The sequence below is a fragment of the Pholis gunnellus genome, assembly GCF_910591455.1.
Source record: "Pholis gunnellus genome assembly, chromosome: 13".
NCBI classification, from domain to species: Eukaryota; Metazoa; Chordata; class Actinopteri; order Perciformes; family Pholidae; genus Pholis; species Pholis gunnellus.
The window spans coordinates 24,689,133-24,713,819 of NC_136540.1; the positions used below are offsets into that span (position 1 = coordinate 24,689,133).

The following is a 24,687-nucleotide window of genomic DNA, read 5'->3' on the forward strand; positions in this document are numbered from 1 at the left end:
ACGTACATACTGGACCGTCCTGCTTCGGGTCAGGAACTCCTTTCAGCCTCGTCAGTGGAGACACCAATGACATAATAGATAAGAGTTGACACCCAGCACATCTGTTTTTGTGTCACAGAAATTCCTCAAGTCAATACATTTTAACCTATAGTATAGTAAAGCATCATCATATTGTCAATTAAACCACGCGCGTAAAGCTAGCAACGTAATACTATAATATTCCGTTTCAAGTGGAATAGTAATGGTCATGTGATAACGTGTTTTGAGGACCACTTGAACGCAGCACCACTGCCTACTCTCCGGCTCTCCGTCATATCGCGATACAGAACATCAGGCCACGGAGCTAACGCTGAGCAACATGGCGGAAGGTATGAGCTTGGTTTTTTTGACTGTTTGGTACACTCCCTGCTCCCGTACGTTTGTTGAACTGTCTGCCCGAATCAACTAGTGTCTTGGTAGTTTAATGAGCCGGGCATTGTTCGCGGTTGAACACGCGAAGCATTGCGCTACCTGTCTTGTCACACAGTGAGCGAGCTCTGCCGTTAGCTCTCGTTGATGTTGCTAGCTGCATCTTTATAGCTACGAGTTAGCCGAACCGGACAAGCTGTCGGTGGGTTGGACTGCGGAGAAGAATTCTTGTTTCGGCAGATTGCTGGTCTGCTTCGTGAGAAAAAAGCATTATGTTAACTTACAGAATGTGCAGGTAATGTCGGTATTACGGTTTAACGTTAGCTAAACGCCAGCGTCACGGGTCGCATCAAACTCTAACGTTAACGTAACGTACATTATCTTAACTAACATTAACGTTATAATTGTAGTAGCTATCACTCAACGAGAGCGTTAACGCCCCGGTACCTGTTGTTGTATTTGTTCAAGGAGACATTTAAAAAACTATAACGTTAATTTGACTTCTTCAGTGAAGTGGAGGGTAAATTTGACAGGACACTTGTCACTCCTGTAAGGTGTTATCTGCTCCACCTGGCAGAGGTGCTGGGGCCAAATGCACCACCTTTATTTGGCGGAGACGTAAGGGAACGTCTGCTGTGTGCTCCTCCTCAAGGGAAAGCTACTTAACGTTACCAACTTGAATCTAGAGAACGAACACTCCCTTCTGTGGGCTTAATGTTGTTACTAAGCAGAAGGCGTATTTGTTTGGACATGTTCAATGAGTGTTTTGCGCTTTCCCTTAAATTAAATAGAGAAGGCCCAATGTTGTGCCTGTATTCTGTTGTGAGTGGCATAGTTTGATAGTATTGTCATTGTGTTATTAAACAGCTAGTGCCTTGGTTTATTGCTCTAAAATGTTTGAAAGAGATTAGATCGTGTTAATTTCATACTAGTTATGATCTGGGTGCATTGCTTTTAAATGTTGACTATATACAGTTGTCTGAGGCTGCAGATAAAAATGCATTAATGATGCCTGCTAAATCCTGTAAATGGAAAGTGGATTATAGTGTGGCATAAGAATTTGTCCAGTGGCTGGTCAGTTGGCCCTAAGCTGCTGCTCCTCCATACCGCCCTTCCTGTGTTGAGCTGATCAGGTGGTTTGTTTCAGAAGCACCCCCCCATCTGTTCCTCATGACCAGTGGCTGTGCCAGTAACGGTTTACGAGGGAGGACAACGTAACGTGCCGTCTCAGCATTCTTTCCTCGCTTAAACTTCACTGGTTTTAAAGGAAGGAAATGGGCCTCTATGGACTCGAGGATGAGGCATAAAAGTGTGTTGTAACACGGAAGCTCTGTAGAAAGTCTTCTTCATTCATAGGAAAAGGGAAAAGCTTATCCAAACAAAAATACGCTCTGAGAGTCTGTCATAATCTGTTGTCACGATTCGGAAATTTGTGTTTTGTATGTCTTGTACGGGGGGTGCTGAAAATGTTTTTCTGTTTAACAAAGGTGACATAGGAAAGTGTCAGAGGAAATAGGCCAGTATTATGAAAATGAATAATGGATCAAGTCACACATTTGTCAAACTCTTAGTAACAAAGGTGCAAATCCAGTTACCTGCCATACCGTCACTGCCATAAGAATAATCTTTAAACAGATATTTTTGTTCAGTAATGCACACATTTCGTAAAATAAAAAGTGTGGCTAGGTACTGTATATTGGAACCATTGTGCTTTGAACCACCCCTTTTTACTTTAAGGGGAAACATTCTTAAAGTCCAGTCCAGCGTGTGTTGACAAATCTAACCTACGTTTTGCATCCCTGCCTCTTGTTTTGTCCTCCGATGTCTGTCTCCTACACCTTGATGTGTGACAGAGGAGGTGGCCAAGCTGCAGAAGCACCTGGCCCTGCTCAGGCAGGAGTATGTGAAGATGCAGCAGAAGCTGGCCGACACAGAGAGGCGCTGTGCCGTGCTCGCTGCCCAGTCCTCCGGCCAGGGCTCCGCCAGCCCCGCGGCTGTAGAAACCTTCATTAGCCGCCTGCTGGTCATCGTGGCCGACTTCTACCAGCAGGAGCAGTACAGGTGAGGGTCGTGGTTGGAATGGGTTTTTCTTGAGATGTTGCGTACCAGCCTGTGACCGTGGATCAGGCTTTATGTGCTGTTGAGTGTGTTGATTAGTTTCAGTGTTATTGAAGTCATAGATTATTTGTGACTTTGTTTCTCAGAGGTGAATGATTGCTTTTTTGCAGTGATCTGAAAGTGAAAGTCGCAGGGGAGAATGTCTGTGCCCACAAGTTTGTGTTGGCTGCTCGCAGTGATGTCTGGAGTCTGGCCAACCTGGCCTCCACCTCTGAGCTGGACCTATCTGGTGAGATGCCCTGGTCACTGTGTTAAATGAGTAGCTTAATTCAGAATGAAAATCCAGTAGAGAAGAGACTCATCGCTTGACCGGCCACCGGTCAAAACAAGCCAGATGATACGCTAGATGATTTTTCGTAGGCGGTAACATCACAGTCTCTCACTCATAACATGCACGTCATGCACACAGTGGCGGCTGCGACATACAGTACAGCCACACACACGCACACACATTATGTCGTCGGTGTGGGAACACTTGCAAATTAAAAATAAGCCGTAGAACAACCCTTAAAAAACATATGCAGCAACTTTGAGATTTGTGAGAGAAGATCCTGTAACTTGGTGCAGTTCTGGAGAAAATTAAATGTATTGAATAGTCAATGTTTTATTGTTTCCATGAAAAAAAATGTTTGTGTATCCTGTCAAAGAAAATACGTAAAAGAAAATCTAAATTGTCAGGTCAGACTTTTAAATAATCGGAAATCTGTTTCGGCCAAGAAAACTGCAATCGGTGCGTCTCTAAAATCCAGTTGTTACCCTGTAAGTCAACATACTTGTGGGTTAATAGATGATGACTGAATATTTATTTTGGAGTGGGTCATGCAGTCTGTCAAAGTCCACTATTGGACAGAGTTTTGCTCTGAGTGGATCTTGGCCCTCTTGTCTATTTCCTAGTAAGATAATGGCTTCAGGTTGAATTCATATAAATGTGAGAAATATCAAAAGGAACCTCTAAACAAGTGTTTTTTTTGTAGAGGTCTTATGTAAAAGTATCGCATTTTCCAGAATGATTAAGTGTCTAGAGATACTGAAGATATAATATTTCCGACTGTCTAAATTACTAAAATAGATCGCTGTGTACATTTCTGACGTGGTGACATGATGGATTTCCAGATTGCAAACCCGAGGTTGCCATGGCAATGTTGCGCTGGGCATACACGGATGAGTTGGAGCTCACTGAAGATGACGCCTTTCTTATTGAATTGATGAAGCTGGCCAACCGCTTCCAGCTTCAGCTGCTCAGAGAGAGGTCAGCACAAGTCATATATATATATATATACTGGCTTTTATTTTGCAGGCTGTCAGCATTACTGTTGCACAACAGTTTATGGACATATGTGTCTTAATTGCCCAAAACTGTGTTTGGTCCTGCGCTGAGACAGGTGTGAAAAAGGCGTAATGTCCTCGGTGAACGTCAGGAATTGCATTCGCTTCTACCAGACAGCCGAGGAGCTAAATGCCACCACCCTGATGAACTACTGTGGGGAGATCATAGCCAGCCACTGGGTGAGTGTTTGTATACCTGGCTCTGACTTAGGGGGGAGTTTGTGCAGTATGAATGATTTTCTTTCTTTTTCTCAATCATGTACTGAAAAGAGCTGATAGCACTGAATCTTACGCATCATCAGTCCCAAGGAATCAAAATATATCTTTCTGTTTTATAAGTATGCCACGTCTGAATCACTTTCTCTGTGGGTTAATCTGTTTACATCTTTTTGACAGATCAGTGTTATGTCCCTTTAACAGGGTGAGCCATCTGATCATTAACAATACAGTAAATCCGGAGAGGCCACAGCTCGGCAGTTGTCAAGGTTATCTTTACGACTTTGGCTTAGAAAATGGCTGTTAACTGTCACCAGCCTCTTGACACCTCAGGCCGGAGCTCCGATGACTTGCACTTCACAGAAGCAAGGAATAAGCTTCACGTTATTTTTAGGTTTCGATTTTAAGAAAATGGGTGAGTTCTGATGTTGGACACTGACACTTTGTTGCATTTCATTGCTTGTGTTTTATCAGGATGACCTCAGGAAAGAAGATTTCAGCACCATGAGCGCCCAACTACTGTACAAGATGATCAAGTCTAAAACAGAGTATCCTCTCCACAAAGCCATCAAAGTGGAGCGAGAAGATGTGGTCTTTCTCTATCTCATCGAGATGGACTCGCAGGTCAGACCCCCCCACTGATACCCTTTATCAACTGCTCACTAACTCGTGTTCTTTCTTTTGTTACAGTGTAACCAGCACGTCAGAAAACAGGTTTCCCATCACACTATTAACAGGTTTTATGTTTTCAGCTCCCTGGCAAGCTCAATGAAGTGGACAACAACGGTGACCTGGCACTCGACCTGGCGCTCGCTCGTAAGTTGGAGAGTATTGCCACAACGCTGGTGAACAACAAAGCAGATGTGGACATGGTGGACCAGAGTGGCTGGAGCCTCCTGCATAAGGCCATCCAAAGAGGTGTGTGGGAGTCTATTATTACTACACTTCTTTGCCAACCTTGTGTCTGTCTTGGAGAAGTGCCAGGGTGTTCACTTAAAAATATACCTGCCACTATTATTCAATAAACACTCATTTCAAGGCTTTTTCTTGTACAGACTTGGTTACAGTGTGAACATTAGATTTTTTGAAGTTGATTGATAAAAGCAGAAATACGTCCTTCATGACTGTTAATCTTTGGTCCTCTTCCTCCAGGGGATGAATTTGCATCCGTCTTTCTGATTCGCCACTCGGCTCAGGTGAATGCAGCCACAGTGGGAGCGGTGGAAACCCCGCTTCACCTGGTCTGTTCTTTCAGCCCCAAGAAGCACACTGTGGAGGTGATGAGCGGCATGGCGCGTATCGCAGAGGCCCTGCTCAAGACTGGAGCCAACCCCAACATGCAGAACAGCAAGGGCAGGTAGGTTTTCCGAACGTCACGGGAACGCAAAGGTGGCCGACCGCTGTGCAAAGTATGATGGCGCTTCAGCTCTGTCTTTTGTTGATTTCAGAACTCCGCTGCATGAAGCTGTGGCATCGGGGAATGAGCCAGTGTTCAATCAGCTACTGGAGTGCAAACAGTGAGTTACACACTGCCTTCTAATGGAATTAGTGCGTTTGTGTCCGCCATGGAAAGTCAACACACAGCATGCTCGGTGTTCAATTAGTGGAACTCACAAGAGCACCATAGCCAGCTAACTGAAATGAATCCAAGACTCGATTTTATTTTATTTCCTTTTAGAAAACATGTTTTCTTTTCTCTGCCATGCTGGCGAATAAGAAGAGGAGACAATTAATGTAACCATAAAACAACTCCAGCAAACATGACAACTCGTTAATTTAGATTATTTTAATATGAAAAAATCGTATGAATACAGCCACATTTGAAGGCACCAATGTTTAAGATCATGTGACCCTGGTCATCATTTGACTCTAAGGGTAAGCCTGCGTGTAACGTGGTGTACTCTGCGCCCTCTCTTTAGGCTTGACCTGGAACTCAAGGACCACGAGGGCAGCACAGCTCTGTGGCTGGCCCTGCAGTACATCACCGTGGCCTCAGACCCCTCAGTAAACCCGTTTGAGGACGATGCACCGGTAGTGAACGGCACCTCGTTTGACGAGAACAGCTTTGCGGCCCAGCTTATCCAGAGAGGAAGCAATCCTGATGCTCCCGACACTACCACAGGTGCTCTTTAGTAACCTCACTTTACCCCAAACGCGAAGAATACAATGATACTTTAAATGTCTTTTAACAAAGAAATGTAACTTCATCTCCCTTTTTGTTTTATCCCTTGAAGAAAACTGTCTCATGCAGAGAGCGGCTCGGGCAGGCAATGAGGCAGCTGCACTTTTCCTTGCCACTCATGGAGCAAAGGTCAACCATGTCAACAAATGGGTGCGTATGAACATTCGGCCACATAACAGACAAACTGTTACATGGGTGTGATGAATCAGACCTAGTGTGCAGGTAGTTTTAACAGATATCATGTCTTACCATTTAATACAGTGTCCCTAGGCCAATCGGTGTAACAGGTCAGAACATGGTGACAAAATGAATCCTTTACAACTTTATTGCCATCGTACAAAACCCAGATATAACATTTTCTAGATAACTGGAGAAAATGACAAGTGCAGCTTTGTTCTCGTCCCCCGTTTTATTCATGAGTGAAAAGAGAAAGTATAATTCAAATTTTAAAAAGTTTTATAAAGATCTCTTAGTTCACATAATACATCCGAGCTGTGGCACCAGTGGACCAGTTGAATGATGTCTAACTTGCATGTAACTGCAGTCATTAATATGGACCTGAGTCTTTCTTTAATTTGCATCTGCAGACCATAAAAAGTAGGCTATTCTTATCACAAGACCGAGATAAAATTCTTATGTGTCACTAATAAAGACCGTATTGATACTTTTTGCCTTCTATCAGGGTGAGAGCCCGCTTCATACCGCATGCCGCAGTGGCCTGGCAAGCCTGACAGCAGAGCTGCTCCAGCAAGGGGCCAACCCCAACCTGCAGACCCAGAAGGCTCTGCCCGACGACACCGTTGGTGCGGCTACGCAGACCCCCCTCCACATGGCCATCGCTCACAACCACCCAGATGTGGTCTCTGTCATCCTCGAGCAAAAAGGTCAGCATTTATACATTTGAATGTTTGGGGATTTACCTCACAGCACATGTTAGCACAAATGTGCCTCAACGTCTGAAAATGACCCACTTATCTTTCCCTCGACGGCTCTATTGCAGCCAATGCACTTCACGCCACCAACAACTTCCAGATCATTCCAGACTTCAGTCTCAAGGACTCCATGGACCAGACAGTGCTGGGCTTGGCCCTCTGGACAGGTACACAGCACGACACCACAACGGGGGGAGATGTGATACACTGTACTTAACCTTGTAACAAGACGGCACGGTGATCTGTGTGTGGGATTTATTACATGTCCAATCTGTCCCTGTCAGGAATGCACACCATAGCGGCTCAGCTGCTGGGCTCAGGGGCTTCTATCAATGACACTATGTCCAATGGACAAACCCTGCTTCACATGGCTATCCAAAGACAGGACAGCAAGAGTGCCCTCTTCCTCCTGGAGCATCAGGCCGACATCAGTGTTAGGTAATGCCTGCCTTGTATTGCAGTTGTAAAGCACTTATGCAATGTTTTTTATAATTACAATTATGAGCATTTTATGCCTTTTTTTTTTCTTTCATCCTTTTTTTTTTTTTTTTTTTCTTTTTTTTTTTAGTAGTTCGATAACAGGAAATGAATGGGGAGAAATATGGAGAATGACATGTGATTTAAAGGGATAGTTCAGATTTTTTGAAGTGGGGTTGTAGGAGTTACTTTTCCATAGTCGATGTATAACCTACAGGAGAACACGGTCAGCACGCCACCAGTTCTTTAGTTGGCTAAAATACGTTTTGCTGCTGCCCCTGTCCACAGCAGTACATTGCCTTCTGTGGTCTGTTTCTATAAACACAATATATAAATACACTGACTATGGATAAGTACCTCATACAACCCCACATAAAAAAGTCCAAGCTATCCATTTAATTTCCCCGGCCAGATGCGAGCTAGAATGCCCCCATCTTCTGCCATTTCTTTAGTTCTTTAAACCAGATTCAGTTACACTTCATAAGTAATGTGGAGGGGCAACATAAAACAACCTAAGATGGGATCTGAAATAGATTAGATAGATTATGTGACAGGAAAGGGCCCCTGAATTACACTGCCAGCAAAGACAAATTCATTTCAGGCATTATTAAAGCAATCTCCCAGTATCCTATTAGGAATTTTATGGGGAGAGTTTCAAGTTGTTTCCGCTCTTCTTTCTCTTATGTCTTTATACCTATTTTTTTTTCTCCACTACCAGGACCCAGGACGGACAAACAGCACTACAGTTGGCCATCAGTAACCAGCTGCCACTGGTGGTGGATGCCATTTGCACAAGAGGAGCAGATATGTCTGTGGTGGATGACAAAGGGGACCCTCCATTGTGGCTGGCTCTGGAGAATGGCCTGGAAGATATTGCATCCACGCTGGTGAGACAAATGCATATGCAACCCATTTAGAGATGATGGTGGTACAGTTATTTAGCTTTTATTCAAGAGAAAAATTAAACTGAAAATAAATTAAATTAAACCGAAATGAGCCTCTGGCATAGATGCATGTGCTTGTTTCTCAGGTTCACTCTTTGGTTTGGGTGTGCCTGTAATCACAGGTATATATCTATATAGATATATCTCTATATAGATGTGTATACGTATATACTTTTTTTAACTGTTTATTTGTAGAATTGAAACAGAAGTGATGTTCATATAACATACAGCATCTTAATTCATACCAGCCTTGTCCGAGACCCCTGAAGTGAACACAAATTGGTTCCAAACAGAAAAAAAAACAATTGCTATAAACCTCTGATGTTCTGAAGTCAAACAGCTGCACAGAACCTTTTACAAGCCAGTATTCACACCTGTAACACTTAATCTGCATGAAAGCCTTGCTACAGGCTGCACATATGTTTTATAGATTTCTGGGAGGTCAATTCTAATATTTTCTTGCATTTTGACTGTTTGACTCTTGTTTGTTTCACCTAGGTCCGCCATGGCTGTGATGCGACGTCCTGGAGCACAGGGCCCTCTGGCTGCAAGCAGACCCTCCTGCACAGAGCTGTTGATGAGAATAACGAGGTCACTGCGTGCTTCCTCATCCGCAGGTCTGCCAATCTCTTTAGCATTAGTGTTTGGGGACACCTAATCCTAGCCCTGAATGCACATATTTGCTTAAACTGTGACTATTGCCATATGATCATAATACTAGGAAAATGTCAGTTGTTAAACTTGGTGTTATTGAGATGGATGTAGCTAGCGGTCTTAACTTACTATCTGTCTCATATGTGTGTGTGTGTGTGTGTATGTGTGTGTGTGTGTGTGCGTGTAGTGGTTGTGACGTGAACAGCACCAGACAGCCAGGCCCTAATGGGGAAGGAGATGAAGAGGCCCGGGATGGACAAACGCCCCTCCACCTTGCAAGCAGCTGGGGACTGGAGGGGGTGGTGCAGTGCCTTCTAGAGTTTGGAGCTAATGTTAATGCACAGGTCAGTCCTGTCACATCAGCGGGGTTCATGTTTGTCTGACAACACTTAATATATTTTCTGATGAGAGATTACCAAGTGTGTCGAAGAACATGCTCCTCTTCAAAGCGTTTAATCCGGTGTCTGTCCGTTTTCTGACAGGATGCAGAGGGCAGGGCTCCCATCCACCCTGCCATTAGCAACCAGCACAACGTCATTATACAGCTCCTCATTTCCCATCCAGACATTCGTCTCAACATACGCGACCGTCAAGGAATGACCCCCTTCGCCTGTGCTATGACGCACAAGAACAATAAGGCAGCCGAGGCCATCCTCAAGAGGGAGCCTGGTGCTGCTGAGCAGGTGGTGTTCACACAAATGCACCCGTTTGTCTCACTGGATCACTGGTAAAGTTAAAGTGTTAATCTCAAACTTTCGTTTCCGTCCAGGTGGACAACAAAGGACGTAATTTTCTCCATGTGGCCGTGCAAAATTCAGACATCGAAAGTGTCCTGTTCCTCATCAGTGTCCAAGCTAATGTCAACTCCAGGGTTCAGGATGCAGCCAAACAAACCCCTCTCCACCTGGCCGTCCAGGCTGGATCTGAGATCATTGTCCGCAACTTGGTAGGAACCTAAGAATTTCTTGGTCCTCTGCATTTACTCTTCTTGTTATTAAAAGAGTGGTGCAGATAAAATAGTTTTTATTTTTCTGCTTCCTTCCAGCTGCTTGCCGGAGCCAAAGTAAATGAGCTGACCAAACACAGACAGACGGCACTACATTTGGCTGCCCAGCAGGACATGGCCACTATTTGTTCTGTGTTGCTGGAGAATGGAGTCGACTTTGCTGCCGAGGATGAGAATGGCAATAATGGTACCTTACGTTCTTTATTATTGAGCTTCATTGCTTTTAGCTTTAAGAAATTCCAGCCGGAGTAACTCGAGTCTCTCTGGTGTAGTTGATTATTTATTATCATCCCACCTCCCCAGCATTTCAATAATTTTGATGATACCATTTTAATCTTTTGTCTGTCCTTCTTGTTGTCTCCCCAGCTTTGCATCTGGCTGTGATGCAGGGCCGCCTTAACAATGTCAGAACCCTTCTCACAGAGTCCAACGTTGATGCCGAGGCCTTCAATCTCAGGTACACTCAGTTCCTTTCAGGGTCGGGTGTTTCCTTAAGATCAATGAGATTCAACTTTTAGGTCATTACAGCAGCAACATTAAGCCTGCATTCTCACCAAATCAGCTGTTAAAGTGTTTAGTGCAGGTTTGTGCAGTGGTGTTGGACGGTCCCTTTTAAAAACAGCCAAGTTGTGGGTCCTACGAGTGATTGTCTGACCGCGTGTAACTAACGCATATCATTTAAATAGCTAACCAGGATACGGGGTCCTATCGAACTTTCCGCCACAGGTCGCTGCGTTATTTTCAGCATCCCCTCCGGCCCCCGCCACCTTAATGTGCACCACCCACATTCAAATGTATAGGAGTCCTGCCGTTTTTTCCGTGCAACACCTGATTAGGTGTGAATGTAGCGCAACGCCATGGAATTCAGAAAATGAGATAGAAACAGAATATTAACAACGTAGAAAGTTTAATCTTTTTAAACATAACAGATTAGGCTTCTGTAGACTATAAAGCTAATGTACCCGTCTCTTTTTCACCTTATGTCTACTTAGGGGTCAGTCACCAATGCACGTACTTGGCCATTATGGGAAAGAGAATGCCGCTGCCATTTTTGAGCTGTTCTTGGAGTGTATGCCTGAATACCCTCTGGACAAACCCGATAATGAAGGGAACACAGGTACTGAAGTTTGCTTAATTACTACTGTTGTCAACAGTATACTAATACCCGGGTTACACTTGTGATAGAATGACTGAGACCTGTGTTTTATTTCAGTTATGCTCCTGGCCTACATGAAAGGAAACTCAAACCTGTGCCGTGCCATCGTGAGGGCCGGGGCTCGACTGGGCATCAATAACAACCAGGGCATCAACATTTTCAACTACCAAGTTGCAACCAAACAGTTGCTCTTCCGCCTTCTTGGTAAGTTTTCACAGGTCTTCAGCTATCAGGCTTTCCCCAGGCATTGAAAGTGAAAAGCTGTGATACAATGTATTTGACCCCCATGATGTGACTTGTTTAGATATGCTGTCCAAAGAGCCTCCTTGGTGTGACGGGTCCAACTGCTATGAATGTCTTGCCAAGTTTGGTGTTACAACACGGAAACATCACTGGTTAGTAGTACGGCTTCTTTAGTATTTGTGCAATAAATAATATTTTTATATTTCAAAATGTATAATTAACCCTGTGTCTCGTCTTTTACTCCAGCCGTCACTGTGGGCGCCTGTTGTGCCACAAGTGCTCTATAAAGGAGATACCCATCATCAAGTTTGACTTGAACAAGCCGGTGAGGGTGTGTGACATCTGCTTCGATGTACTAACTCTGGGTGGGGTGTCGTAATGCAGTGGCCTGGATATCCTCCACCCTCTGACCCTGGCAATGCCAGGCCCAACTTGGCACAGTCTTTCAGGCACACCAGGCCAAGGGACATCAGTAGCAGGACATGCGAACAGGAGACTCCCGGACAGTTATGGACCATCACCTTTATACTATTCCAGTCTATGAAAAACTATAAATGTTCTAGAGAGGGACGGTTCAAAGTGAAAGTGAAACATTGTCTTTTCGTTTCTGTTTTGATCAAAGTATCTTAAAGTGGATATAAGCAGCTGATGATGGATGGAGTCAGTTTGTTAATCAGTTTCCCAAGCCCAATGATGTTTGTAGTGATTAGCTCTTATTATGACCAGCAGGACTTTTCAAATCAATGATGAACGTTTAAATCAAGCCACCGTTTGAAGGGATTTTTTATTTTTTTTTCCTGTTCTCTGTTGGGATATTTCACCATCTGCAGCCTTTTATGCTATGTGACCTGCCCAAAGACAAAGATTCCGTGCTCCAAAATGAATATCTACATTTACACGAGAGCTAAACCTGCTCTCAGCCAAGAGCAGAGTAAAGGTATGAAATGCCCCTAGATCACTAAATCTCCAAGGAATGAACGATCAACTTGTTCTCTGTAATCTTTCGTGTTTCACTCTTCTGCCACTCCGATTATGTGTTGACAGACGAGCAGGATTTAAAGGGAAAGCCTCTCAGCTCATTATTTAAATGAGTATCACTTCCAAATAAGACCCAATCCAGTAAGATCCAGAATTATAACATTGATATTGTATTACTTAAGTGTTAAAAACTGAAAGATGGCACAACTGGACATGGATGACATTCCTCATGAAATGTTGTTTTTCTCCATGACTGGAACATAGTCTATCATGTGTAGGCCAAATTAAATGGAATGCTTACTTTTTAAACATGGCAATTTGGGAAAGTGTGAGCTGAGAAAGCAAATTTTATCATAAGGACTATAAATGTGGTCCACAGAACTAAATTCTCCCAACGACAACTCCTGAGTTACAGAAATGCCTATTATGCCATTTAATTTGTAGCCTTTACATCATAGACCTTTTCAAAATCTGTCACCAAATGATTACATTCCATATTTTTATCTGCCACGGGGTCCTCGTAGGAAGTCGTGATCGTAGTCCCCACAATGTTGCCTCAAGTCAAGTTGTTGTCTTGACCCATCACATTGAACGCTTCTTGATTTCTAAGCCTAACGGGTGCACTTTATCAAGATCACATGACATTTCTTATCATTGGGGGAGAATGTGGAGGAGAGGGGATGGCCAAGTAGTGGGGCTTCTTTAAGTATTGTTAAATTGTACAGATAAATGTGTGATATTTTTGACCACTACAACTGTTTTGTACTTAAATGCAGTTTGTGCTTGTCATTGTGACAAACCTAAATCTTGCCTCTGTTAATCTTTTATGCACATTGTTTAATCTTTTATGCACATTATATTGTATCTGTATGCTCAGATATCTAGCCTGTCTCTTCCTGGTGTATCCTTTTAGAGAAAGGGAGGACAACTTTACATAAAGGTCATCAAAAACCAATGCCTTGACTTTTCTTCTTCCTTTCCTCTTTTGTGTGAATACGTTTAAAAATGTCCCTGAGTATCGTGCTGCTCAGGTCCAGGTCCATTTCCTGGGTTGGCCCTGAGACTAGAACTCGATGGAGCATGACTCAGCGTGTGGAGGGCAGGCGTCATATTTCTGCAGGTTGGGGTCCTCCCCTGCTGCAGATGGGTCTTCAACACAGACGCAACGAACACCACTGGAGCCTGGAGAGAAGAGCTTCCGTGGGACACCCGTCCAGCCTCTTTCCACTCCACCACTGGAGAAAGGAAAATAAATCAGTACTGTCAATCCAGATGTATACCAATAATGCCCACATTTTACAGACACACTATTACAGTAAATCACAATGTTGTATCGTATGCCCTGTAAGTTTGTTAATATTTGATTAGGCCGGAACAATTTCCATACCTCTTAGTGGAGCACCAGACTCTTCCTCCTTTGGCAGCGCTCCACGCTGAGTTGCATGCTGGGAAGCGCAGCCTCTCAGCCTCAGACTGGGTCTTTAGTCGCCGGCCCTCTGCTAGCGACGCTTCTGCCTGCAACAGGGCCTCCGTGGGCCCCCCAGTCTCGCTATAGAACCGGCCTATTAACTGACCTGAAATTGAACATAGGTCAATGCTGTTGGGTGGTGCTTTACAGTTGATGATGGATGTCCTTTGATCAGGAGAAATGAGGCAATCCACTTAAGTCAGCAGTTGCTCAAACATCACATATCAGTCAAACTATGGTAGTTGTAAAATACTGCACAGACTGTAGCTCACCAGGATGTGTGAGTCCATGTGCTGACTCAGCTTGTAACTGATATGAGGAAGCGGGAGCCTCACTATCCCATACTGCTTACTCTGGATTTGTCGAATCATTGACAATACTGGCTTTATTGTTTCATATATCTGACATTTTGAAAGTACCCATTCATAGCTGTTATTTCTGTTGGTAAGGCTGCACATGTAATACTGTTGAGGAAAACAAAATGTACCTGATGAAGAATTTGAATGCAACACCTTCAATTAGAATAAAACATAGAAGGAGTAATGGTAGACACTACATGTCAAATCATTTAAGTAGAGCTGAACCTGATCATATCGGATGCTTGGAAGGTAACTACTGGCAAGGAACAAATGGGGGGGGGGGGGGGGGGGATCACATACCTACTCTTTTGTAGTCCCTCTGATAGAAGGCCAGCCAGTCATAAAGGGCCATCACCTGCAGTGGGGACAGACTGGACACATCATCTGTCTGACCACTTTCTGTGAAGTCCCCAGTGATGAAGGCCAGAGAGGCATCTTTGCCTGAAAATGCCGACACACATATATATGACATCACAGTATGTGGGATAGTAATCTACTAGCCTATAGCTGGGCATCAGGCCGTTTTTGACCAGTGTCCTACACTGAAAAGATATAAAAGGGTATGTAAAATGAACACAATATGAGCAATGTAAGAGAAGCAAGCAATCACCTGTCATAAAGTGATAAGCACCTCCAGGTCCATAGTGCTTGTGTCCCTTGATTACATCAAAAACCTGCCCCAGTATGGCAAGGTAAAGGCCCTGGCTGCCTTCCTCCCCATTGTACAGTGATAATTCACGCCTGCTCAGGAGCCGCAAAGGGGTCCCCCGGTCTGATCCATTCCCAAATGTGAAGGACCACTCGCGTGGGATGAACAAAACTGCCAGTGCTAAAAAAGCGACAAAAACATAGCCGAGCATGCTATTCATTAACGCGTTTTGGCCTGTCCCCCATTTACATCACATAACATCACACCCCTTCTGATTGAACAACAGTTACAACAACAGCACAGGTGCTTCCGTTCACTGGAACCCCACCGCGCGTGCGCAAACTGATTGAGGACGTTTTCGGGCACGTTGACGTACATCACGTCAATGCGGTAGTAGTGTACGGCAGAGGCAGAGCTCTAGCCGTGGGTTAGAGAGGTGGTCTGTGTACGGACCGGTGTAAACGTTTCAAAAGTGACACCCAGTAGGCCGCAGAGATTTTCCGGGAGCCCTAGGTCGGCGAAACAAACATGGGGAACGCAGAGAGTGGCTGCGGTGGAGGCAGCGGCGACGAGGAAGACGTAGAAACGGAGAGCCCCGGCTTCGCGGAAGACAGTCCGGCCTCTGCGGCCACCGCCGTCGGTGTAGGAGGCGGCGGTGGCTCCGGTTCAGGGAGAAGCGGAAGGGGATCGAATAACCCGCCCGTGCCCACCGGTGGACCGCCTAGCCCTGGCGTGCTCCTAGAGCAAGTGAAACTGAGGGAAGCGGCGGCTCGCATTAGCGACTCAGGTGTCGCCATTCAGGAGTCTGTTCTGGCCGGGAACGAGGGTGTCCTGGTGCGGTGGCTGGAAGACCGGTTAAACCGAGGAGAAGAGTCCGTCAACGTGGAGCAATTCTGTGAGATGTTGGAGAGCAGAGATGCCCCGAGAGACGAGTGTGAAGAGGTATCTACGTTAGCTAAACGTGCCTGTCGCACACAAGTCATGTGAAATGTTGTCGTTCTTGTCTCAGATATGAGAGGAGAATGATTAATGGCTGTTATCACTCATCATAAATGGGCATGACGAGTTGATATGAGGACGCGATCTCCCGTAACCTGTTAAGTTATCTTAAGGGTGTGCAACGAGTCAGAGAAACGAGCTCTCCCGATGTCACCATCGCTCATCGTGTTTATTGTCACTTGTTTTGTTTGTTTCGCTTTGGCCTCATGTAGCATAGCACGCTGCTTTGTTGCCTGTTGGCGGACATTTGTTGTTTAACCAAAGGTTGACCAATGAATGTGTGCCTTTTGTGTGGGTTGACATGGAATGCACCCCTGTGAGCATTCAGAGGTAGAGCTGCTACCTGACTTGTTCATCAGACACTATACTTCCTAAACGTAACAACAAGCAATAGAGGCAGAGCATATCATGTGCCCTATGAATGAAGGATACTTTAAGTTGTAACCATGTAGGTTTACGATGGTGTCCAGGAATGGGTGGTAGTGTGTTCGCATATAAAGTGTCACAAATGTGTACTGTGTTTGTCCCCGTCTCAGGCTTTTGGACAGTTCGATGCAGAGGGGGATGGGGTGGTGGATGTAGAGAGCATGCTGATTGCACTGAAGAACTCCAACGGTGCTAATCTAAAGGGAGAGCTGAGTCACGTGATAAGACAGCTACAGGCGTGCTCCCTAACTCCAGGTATGAGATGTGATTTGTTTACCGGGATTGTTCATCCTGCCTTGAACCTTATTTGAATAGGTATAGTCAGCGGTTGGAGGAGTTCACCTTAAATAACGTCCCACCCTTTTTCCCCCTCTCTTCTGCCCCCCCCCCCCCAGGTTTTGTTGACATATTCTCGAAGACCAAAGACCGGTTAGGAGCACATGCCTCTAAGATCCTGAAATTCTTACACAGGAATCGTATTCCCAGCAGTGCCATCCCCTTCCCTATTTTAGAGGGCTACAACAGTATCTGCACCATGAGGTCCAGTGTGGTGCAGGACTTCTTGGAAGTCCTCTTGCAGAAGGAGAAAGGTGAACACCAGAGCTTCGGATGAATACAGTGGCTGGCTAGTGCTAAGTGGAGGCTGCTAACTCAATGTTCTCCCGTGTATTTTAAGAATATTGTCACACTTAACACATTTGTGTCTGTCTCCCACGGCTGGACATCTTTTAGTGTGAAGTCCTGATCTATATTTGTGCCTCCTCAGATCTAGATATCCAGTACCGAGCAGAGCTGGACCGTGATCCGGAGGTGGACAAAGTCAAGGTGGTCACACAGTGCTACAGCACAATAGAAGCGTCGTCTAACGTCGCAGACGTTTACAAGATGACGAATGGGGAAACGGCATCTTTCTGGCAGTCGGACGGCAGTGCACGCTCGCACTGGATAAGGCAAGGGGCGCCTGCTCTGTGACTTGAGGCGTTGCAGCTGATTGTCATGTGTGCCTGATCCTTGAATCACACCGTTTTTGGTCCCCATGAAGATGACACATTTTAAGGTGGAAACGCTTCTCTTTTCTGCTCCCAGGTTGAAAATGAAACCCGATGTGGTTTTGAGACGTCTGGCCATTGCCGTGGCTTCTAATGACCACAGCTACATGCCTCAGCTGGTCTCCGTTGCGGTCGGGAAGAACCGGCGTTCCCTGCAGGAGATCAGAGATATCCGGATCCCCAGCAATGTCACGGGCTACGTAGCCCTCTTAGAGAATGCCAACATCACACACCCCTGTGAGTCACCACCTGTCAATCTGTCTGCTTTAGTGGAGTGTTTATTTATCTCCGGCTTGTGTGTTCCTTCACTGATGACTTGTAGAGGAACTGTCTTTCTCATATGCACCCCTCCTGTGGCGACAGAGCTTCTGGCCGCCGCTGGGTTCATAGATAGTCGGCTGGTTAAATGCCTCACTTTGAATCCTCATGCAAGCCTCCATAAACTCTTGATTTCCACCTTCACCCTCAGGTCTCAAAGGACCATATGTGGAGACACAGCTACCTTTTATTAGAAGTTGTCTAGTCACACAGAAGCAAGGCTAAAACACACAAGCTCTGTGTTTGCTAGGGGATATATATATATATATATATATATATATATATATATATATATATATATATATATATATATATATATGAAGAAAACAGAAACTGAGGATTGATTGGTCCAGGCAGCTGTGAGCATGAAAACAGCTAGCAGAGGTTCAGATAATGATGACAAATCGGATAGGATTTAGGTTCTCATATTTGCGATTAGGTTAATTTGTGTCTCCCTCAATCATCATCAGCTCTCAGAGGGTGAAGCAACCTGTTGTGGCATTTTTTTTTTTTTTAGCGTGATGTATTCCATCAGTCTGCTAACTGCATTATCTCTTCTGGCACCAAACCCCAGACATCAAGATTAACATTAAGCGGTGCCTGAGCGACGGATGTGACACGCGGATTCATGGCTTAAAGACACTGGGCTATCAGATTACCAAGAGCAAAGAGGTGTCTGTTTCGGATGCTTCAGCCATCTGGTACCTGTCTCTCCTCACCTCCTTGGTCACCGCATCCATGGACACCAACCCTGCTCTGGCTCAGACTGTCCTTCAGAGCACACAGTAAGACACACCCCTTCTGGTTTTGAATATGTAATATAAAGAAAGAAAGAATGTGTGTAGTGTTTTGTCCAGTGCTCGGGTTCTGAGGGCTTTTTTTTGTGTTTCTTGTGTTTCTCCTAGAAAAGCCTTACGACACATGCCTCCGTTGTCCCTAACACCGTCGTCCACAGAGTTCCCCAAGTTCTTCTCTTTGAACATCCTGGAGGAGGTGGATGGATTTCTCCTCAGGATAGCAGAGTAATGACCTGCTGGGATTACATCAGCACACTCACCCATCACTGCCACGCTCAGCTCGTAACGCTGACGTCATCACGTTGAAAACTGACTAAAACCAAAGTATAGATTTACCAGGGCGATAAAACTCTGATTTCCATTTGATCTGCTGTAAATCATTAACAGCAGCAGCAGCAACAACATGACTAAAGAAATATCACTGGTTAATTATCAACCATAATTCTGTATGTTTATTCACATATACAGTCAACATTGTTCGAAATACATTATGGACAATGTTGGTCTACACTGGAGTTTCTGTAAGCAAATTTTGGAACATTTGGAATTCATGACCCCGCATAAAAATATACTTATTTAGAGGAAATCCGTCTGACACTCTGAAATAGAGCCACAAAAGATCATTTGATTGGACAAAAATTGCACTTCCAAACTAACTTGTTTGTTTCTTTGCCTCCGTGTAGCTGCTGTGTGAGTCCCGATGCAGAGTTGACCCTCCTGGCCTTTGCTCTGGCCAGAGGCAGCGTGGCAAAAGTGCTCCAGGCGCTGTCCTGCATCAGCGATCATTTAAAGACGGAGTACAAGGCCTCCTCCCTCATCGTGTCTTTGGCCTCCGTTCGGCTGCGGCTACTTAATCGCAACGGTAACGCCCTGCTTTACTCTCATTCACACGAGGCCATTTGAAACCTTAGACCAGGGAGAGAAAGTGCTTAGCCTACAAGGAGGAGATGCATTAGTGGACTACTCTGTGGAAAATCGCTTATTCTGTTACAAAGCTGCACTTCAGTGTGGTGAACGTTGCCTCCCAGGATAGGAACGAAATGATAACCTCTCTGCACAATGATCAACTGAGATGTCATAGGAAATGTCATAATGCGTTGTGTTACAGGGAAGCCCCTCCAGTTGCACCTCCAGGCCTGTGATGTGAAGAGTAAAGAGGAGAAGTCAGGACCAGAGAACATGCTCACAGAATCCTCCACTGGTGACGGTACAACTGATGCCATCCTTATTCGATGAGAAAATAACAGCAGCGTTGAGATAATACAGCTTCAGTATGAACAAGCCTTCAAGCATAACGAAATGTTTTTGCCCCTCCAAAGGTTTTCTCACAGAAGGTGGCAGAAAGAGAGCCAGTGTGATCCTGTCGACAGAGGACCAGAGTAACTTCCAGATCACTCAGATGAAGATCAAAGTGAGGCTCCGTTTAGATTTCACCATTTCATTGAGAAATTTAAAACCGACGGCGACGGAGGATCTCCGGTGCTTAACGCTTCCTCTCCGGTTTGTGTGATCAGGTGCGAAAAGGAGCCATTGGTGCGAAATGCGGCCTGGTGTTCGCTTACAAGGAGGAAGACGCTTTTGATGCAGAGAAACATTTCAAGAGGTTCAAGAAGTACGACGCGTGGTACTACAAGGACTTCAAAGAGTTTGTACAAGACAAGTAAGGATCCCTTTACTGGCTGAATCTTGCTTTTCATGATATTTCAGAGGACAGCTGTGATTAGCAAAAACATGCTGCCAAATGTATTACATGCAGGACAATCTAATAAGACGATACTGGTACAGTTAGTTTGTGTGAGTTATGGCACCCCTCAGCAGTGTGGGGGTCTGCCTTAGAGGTTTATGCGAATGGCTGACACCATTCTGTCACCTGACCTGCAGTGTGAAGATTCCAACGCAGTCAGAAGACGAGCCGATTGGCTGGTTTGAGCTTGAGGATGACTGGAACGATGTGGAGATCAAGCTGCAGCAGTGTCGCGTTGCAAAGGTACACACTGCATCAAGGACACATTTTGTCTTTCTTCCTCACATTAATTAATTCTGTAACACCGTTTTGTGTTACTTAAACATTTAGTTATTTAGTAGTATTTAGGGCTTCCAAAATAACAGGTATGGCTACATACTAAAGTATGCTAAATGAAGGCCATCATTTTCAATTTGCTGTCATTGTCAGGGAACCACACTTCCTCATTCTTCTGTTTTCCTTGTCTCCCCAGTTCCTGATGGTGAAATTCCTCTGCACCAGGCAGGACTCTGCCGAGCGCCTTGGAGTGCAGTCCCTCACCTTCAGTGGCTATCTGTGTCCCGGGCCAGAGAGGCTCGGAGACCTGGACAACCTCAATCCAGAGGGGGAGAGCTTCGACTGTGATGCTGTCACTGGCCTTTGTCTACTGAACAAGACCCTCTTCTTCATCCAGCAGCTTACACGCGACATGGTGACTACTAATCACGACCGCAGTAATCATTTAAAAATCAATAACATGAATAGATTTTGGTGGGATTCCCGTGAAATACCACTCTTTAGCTGAAAACATTGCACGTTTCTCAATCCTATGCACTATATATATTGTGTGCCAGCATGTTATATTTGTGGTAAATCTGCTGAAGTGTTTTATGGAACCACACTGCAATGTTAAACTGGCCTCCAACGTAATTCTCCTTATTACTCTTTCTCACACTAAACAACACCAACAAGTAGAAACATCCTCATTGTGTCAGGAAACGATATGAGAAATATTACCATTTAACATACCACTGGCCTGAAATAGAGACTCGGCCCTGATCTGGTATTTATAAGACTTTTACCAAAATACCACATTTAATTTGGTGAACTAACTTCTGTATGTGTTGTTTATTTTTTCACTACATTCTTTATTTTGTATTTGACTGATCAGTCTGCCCACTTATTGTCATTAGGAGACACGCAACATGTCCTTTTACTGTACTGCTGAACTGTTGAGGGTACAGGGATACTTCATATTTATGATGATTCATGTATTGTGTTACTTTGTTGTTGTTGTTGTTGTTAAAGACTGTCGCCCGCTCACTCCATTTCTGCAGGATGCCTCTCACTTCAAGCAGAAGTATCTTCTGGACTTCAGTGGTCTCGGCCTGAACTTCTTTTGGAACTTCTACAGTAAACTCAGGGAGATGTGAGTAGCAGTACAACACTGCTGTTTTTCTTTTGTACTGCAGCCATAAGTACAACAATAATTACCATTTGGCCTGATCAGGCTCATTGGTCAGTCACTCGAACACATGCATTCGTATGAGGGTCTCACCTGTAATAGAGCATTTGTCTTTGTCACAGTGAGGGAGAGGAGGTGTTGAAGAGCAGAGTCCTGCTGCTCCAACTGATGCAGAACTGTTTCCCCATGCTGCCCAACCCGCTGGATCCCCGGGGCCCAGAGGAGAGCAAAGGGCCAGATGAAGGAGCCACAGCAGCGGCTTGTCCATCCACGTCCAGCAGTGCAGAGCCTCCGTCTGAATCCGTTAGGGCCGTCTGCGAACTCTACACCCACCTTTGCCTCGGTAAGAACCTGCCGGCTTTCATACAAATGGGAGTAGTGAAACGTGTTTGGTGGACTGGTCACAAATGGATAAAGCAACTACAAGGAACTTTCATTTGGTGTTGATTTTGGTGGCCCTTGTGGACAATAGCGGTAGTGTTTCTATGAGCACCAGCGGCTCATGTTGCGAAGGTCTTGAGCCGTTTTGGAAGCGTGTGAAAGAAGGTTGCATCAGATTTTGAATGTGCTTTTTAAGCCCAGCTGTTTGCAGGATGCACAGCAATGGTAGCGCAGCATAACAATTGAAGTTATTCTCTTATCTTATGAGGTAATATACCTGAAGAGGGCAAATTCAGTGTTCATTTTGAGTCCTTTTTCCATCTGTTGATTGACTGACAAAGGTTGACTCTTGGTCCTCTTGGACCCGGTGACAGGCATTTAGAAAGATCTACATAGATATAGCCAATCTTGTCTTTGATGGTCTCGTTTGCTTATGTGGGTCATATAGAGGCATCCGTGTTAAATTGAGACTGTTTCATAACCAGTTAAAAACTCCTTGTAGTGTCTTTAAATGACTCACTTCCTCCATGGACAGTGGTGACGCGTCGTGATACGTGGGATGTTTGTGTTTCAGCTGTGGACGGTCCAGAAGGTGAGACATTAGTGGAGAGAGCTTTGCACAAGGAAGCAGTCAAGGCCATTCTTAACGGAGCAGCGGTTTTCTTCCCGGACAAACGCGTCAGGCGGGACAAACTCTTCCACATGATGGTGAGTTTATGAAAAATAGTAATAATATGATAATGATTATGTGATCATGATGATGTAATATGCCTTTTGCAGAAAAATATTACCGAACAGGATCAGCCGGAGTCGGTGAAGGTGACGTTTGAATCGCTCTGTAATTACTTCAGGTAAGGACACCGTAGATGTACAAACACACTGTCATATTCTTGTACACGTCCAGATCACGGTGGATCGGCACTTGTGTTTTTTTTTTTATCTGTGCAGTGACCAGGATCCAAGTGGCCTTCTGCTGCTCCCACCTAAAGGTGCTCCCTCAGACTTTGACATCAGCCCCATACTGTCCGTTATGGAGACGTTGCTACTGGTGGCAACGAGAGAGGTGAGGCCTCTGTCGCATTCACAATGTCTCAACTGTTTCATTACGTTATTACCATTTATCAACAGCCCTCTCTGTCTCTCCGTGTACCTTTTTTTTTCAAATTTTCCTCTCTGTTCAACTGTCTCCCGTCTCTCAGTGTGAGGTGATGATGGTGGATGAGAACAGTGGAGCCAGCAGGACAGTGTTGCTGTCCTTGTTCTGGGCTCTGCAGGGCAGCCTGGTCTCCTGGTGTTTCCTACAGCTCAAAGGGGGAGCCTCCACCACCATCGCTATGGAACTGGCCAGAAACATCCTCCTAAAATGTGAGCTGCTGCGAAGATGTGTGACATTACAGCTTCCCATCTTCAGGGTTAGATTGCGTGTTTGTAATGAGCACACTGGCTGGCGCTGATCAGTCAAATGTGGTGGCCCAGCAGATGAAAGAAGTTGTAAAGTGGTTCAGTACAAACACTGAGCACATTCATCGTCGAGTGGACAAGAGGAAATGCTGTCAGAGTGACTAAATGCTTTATTTCAATAGATGTGGATCAGTTCCTGGGAAGTATCAAAGATGTCCTTGGTTCCCTGCTGGGGAGGTACACTGGTGCTGAAATCACTGACAAACTAGGCAGCTCCATCCTTGCCACGGTCTTCAGACAACTGGTAATGCACTCTTCTCTCAGGATTTAGAACTGCCTTCCTGCACAGTTGTAAAGTTGACCGTGCTGAGTGAATGTAACCTCTGTTGTGGTCCTGGCAGATGATTTTACTCCTGGAGCTGTGCTCTCTGGACATCCCTCACAGTGTGCTGCTGAGGAGCTTCTCCTCTCTGGTGGAGCTACTCAAAAGCCTGTCCAGTGATACTGGAGACATCTTTTCTAAGGTCAGTCCGGTCTGACATTAAACCTTAGTGTACCACAATGTATACAGTCGCTCATCCCACTGTATGAATGGAGAGGTGAAAATACAGACCAGTGTTTGGGGTGTGGAGGGTGGTAGAAGTTAAATTTCAGAAGCAACACTGCAATATAATATATACTCCATCATAAGTAAAAGTCCTGCGTTGAAAAAATGTTTGTACTTTAAGTATCAACAGTAAAAGTATAGTTGGATTATCCACTGTCAGGTGGATCAGGAGAGCTGGCACCAGCCCCAGCAGCCAGTGGTGCTGAGGACGTGGAGCATGGAGTCCCCTCACAACTACGAGAATAGCCGCCATGAGACCAGCATCTTCGCCTGCCCCGGTGCTACCTCCTTTGAGGTGGAGTTTGATGAACGCTGCGAGACAGAGAAGAGGTGAATGATCTGAATAATGAGATGATCAGATGTTATTGTTTTTTTTCATCCCTAGTTTTTCTTTTTAAAACCCAT

The 24,687-nt window shown here is 45.0% G+C and overlaps 3 protein-coding genes across 3 annotated transcripts in view; 2 read left to right on the forward strand and 1 right to left on the reverse strand.

The window, feature by feature from the left end:
• Positions 1 to 339: 339 nt before the first annotated feature.
• On the forward strand, positions 340 to 12,048 carry ankfy1 (ankyrin repeat and FYVE domain containing 1). The gene is made up of 25 exons (XM_079172198.1): positions 340 to 368; positions 2,262 to 2,469; positions 2,637 to 2,755; positions 3,640 to 3,775; positions 3,909 to 4,032; positions 4,543 to 4,692; positions 4,821 to 4,986; positions 5,221 to 5,425; positions 5,517 to 5,585; positions 5,988 to 6,190; positions 6,303 to 6,400; positions 6,933 to 7,134; positions 7,251 to 7,349; positions 7,467 to 7,620; positions 8,378 to 8,546; positions 9,102 to 9,220; positions 9,445 to 9,601; positions 9,740 to 9,940; positions 10,027 to 10,203; positions 10,303 to 10,450; positions 10,630 to 10,720; positions 11,256 to 11,380; positions 11,477 to 11,623; positions 11,724 to 11,814; positions 11,909 to 12,048. The coding sequence occupies exons 1-25, from the start codon at positions 359 to 361 to the stop codon at positions 12,039 to 12,041; spliced, it is 3,501 nt and encodes a 1,166-aa protein (XP_079028324.1). The 5' UTR covers positions 340 to 358; the 3' UTR covers positions 12,042 to 12,048.
• A 1,609-nt stretch (positions 12,049 to 13,657) lies between these two features.
• cyb5d2 (cytochrome b5 domain containing 2) lies at positions 13,658 to 15,413 on the reverse strand. The gene is made up of 4 exons (XM_079172199.1): positions 15,078 to 15,413; positions 14,768 to 14,908; positions 14,028 to 14,214; positions 13,658 to 13,875 (listed from the first exon to the last, which is right to left on the reverse strand). Exons 1-4 carry the CDS (start codon positions 15,334 to 15,336, stop codon positions 13,704 to 13,706), a joined length of 759 nt encoding a protein of 252 aa, XP_079028325.1. The 5' UTR covers positions 15,337 to 15,413; the 3' UTR covers positions 13,658 to 13,703.
• A 123-nt stretch (positions 15,414 to 15,536) lies between these two features.
• Positions 15,537 to 24,687, forward strand: part of zzef1 (zinc finger, ZZ-type with EF hand domain 1) — a 28,276-nt gene continuing 19,125 nt past the window's right edge. Inside the window, exons 1-22 of the mRNA XM_079171447.1 lie at positions 15,537 to 16,058; positions 16,652 to 16,796; positions 16,937 to 17,131; positions 17,308 to 17,491; positions 17,628 to 17,827; positions 18,483 to 18,693; positions 18,814 to 18,930; positions 19,389 to 19,567; positions 19,814 to 19,912; positions 20,025 to 20,116; positions 20,220 to 20,365; positions 20,587 to 20,692; positions 20,922 to 21,140; positions 21,766 to 21,857; positions 22,016 to 22,236; positions 22,849 to 22,982; positions 23,055 to 23,125; positions 23,223 to 23,337; positions 23,474 to 23,639; positions 23,858 to 23,979; positions 24,077 to 24,199; positions 24,443 to 24,612. Coding sequence (XP_079027573.1) covers positions 15,645 to 16,058; positions 16,652 to 16,796; positions 16,937 to 17,131; positions 17,308 to 17,491; positions 17,628 to 17,827; positions 18,483 to 18,693; positions 18,814 to 18,930; positions 19,389 to 19,567; positions 19,814 to 19,912; positions 20,025 to 20,116; positions 20,220 to 20,365; positions 20,587 to 20,692; positions 20,922 to 21,140; positions 21,766 to 21,857; positions 22,016 to 22,236; positions 22,849 to 22,982; positions 23,055 to 23,125; positions 23,223 to 23,337; positions 23,474 to 23,639; positions 23,858 to 23,979; positions 24,077 to 24,199; positions 24,443 to 24,612 — 3,521 coding nt within the window. The 5' untranslated portion in view covers positions 15,537 to 15,644. The remainder of the gene's footprint in view (positions 16,059 to 16,651; positions 16,797 to 16,936; positions 17,132 to 17,307; positions 17,492 to 17,627; positions 17,828 to 18,482; positions 18,694 to 18,813; positions 18,931 to 19,388; positions 19,568 to 19,813; positions 19,913 to 20,024; positions 20,117 to 20,219; positions 20,366 to 20,586; positions 20,693 to 20,921; positions 21,141 to 21,765; positions 21,858 to 22,015; positions 22,237 to 22,848; positions 22,983 to 23,054; positions 23,126 to 23,222; positions 23,338 to 23,473; positions 23,640 to 23,857; positions 23,980 to 24,076; positions 24,200 to 24,442; positions 24,613 to 24,687) is intronic.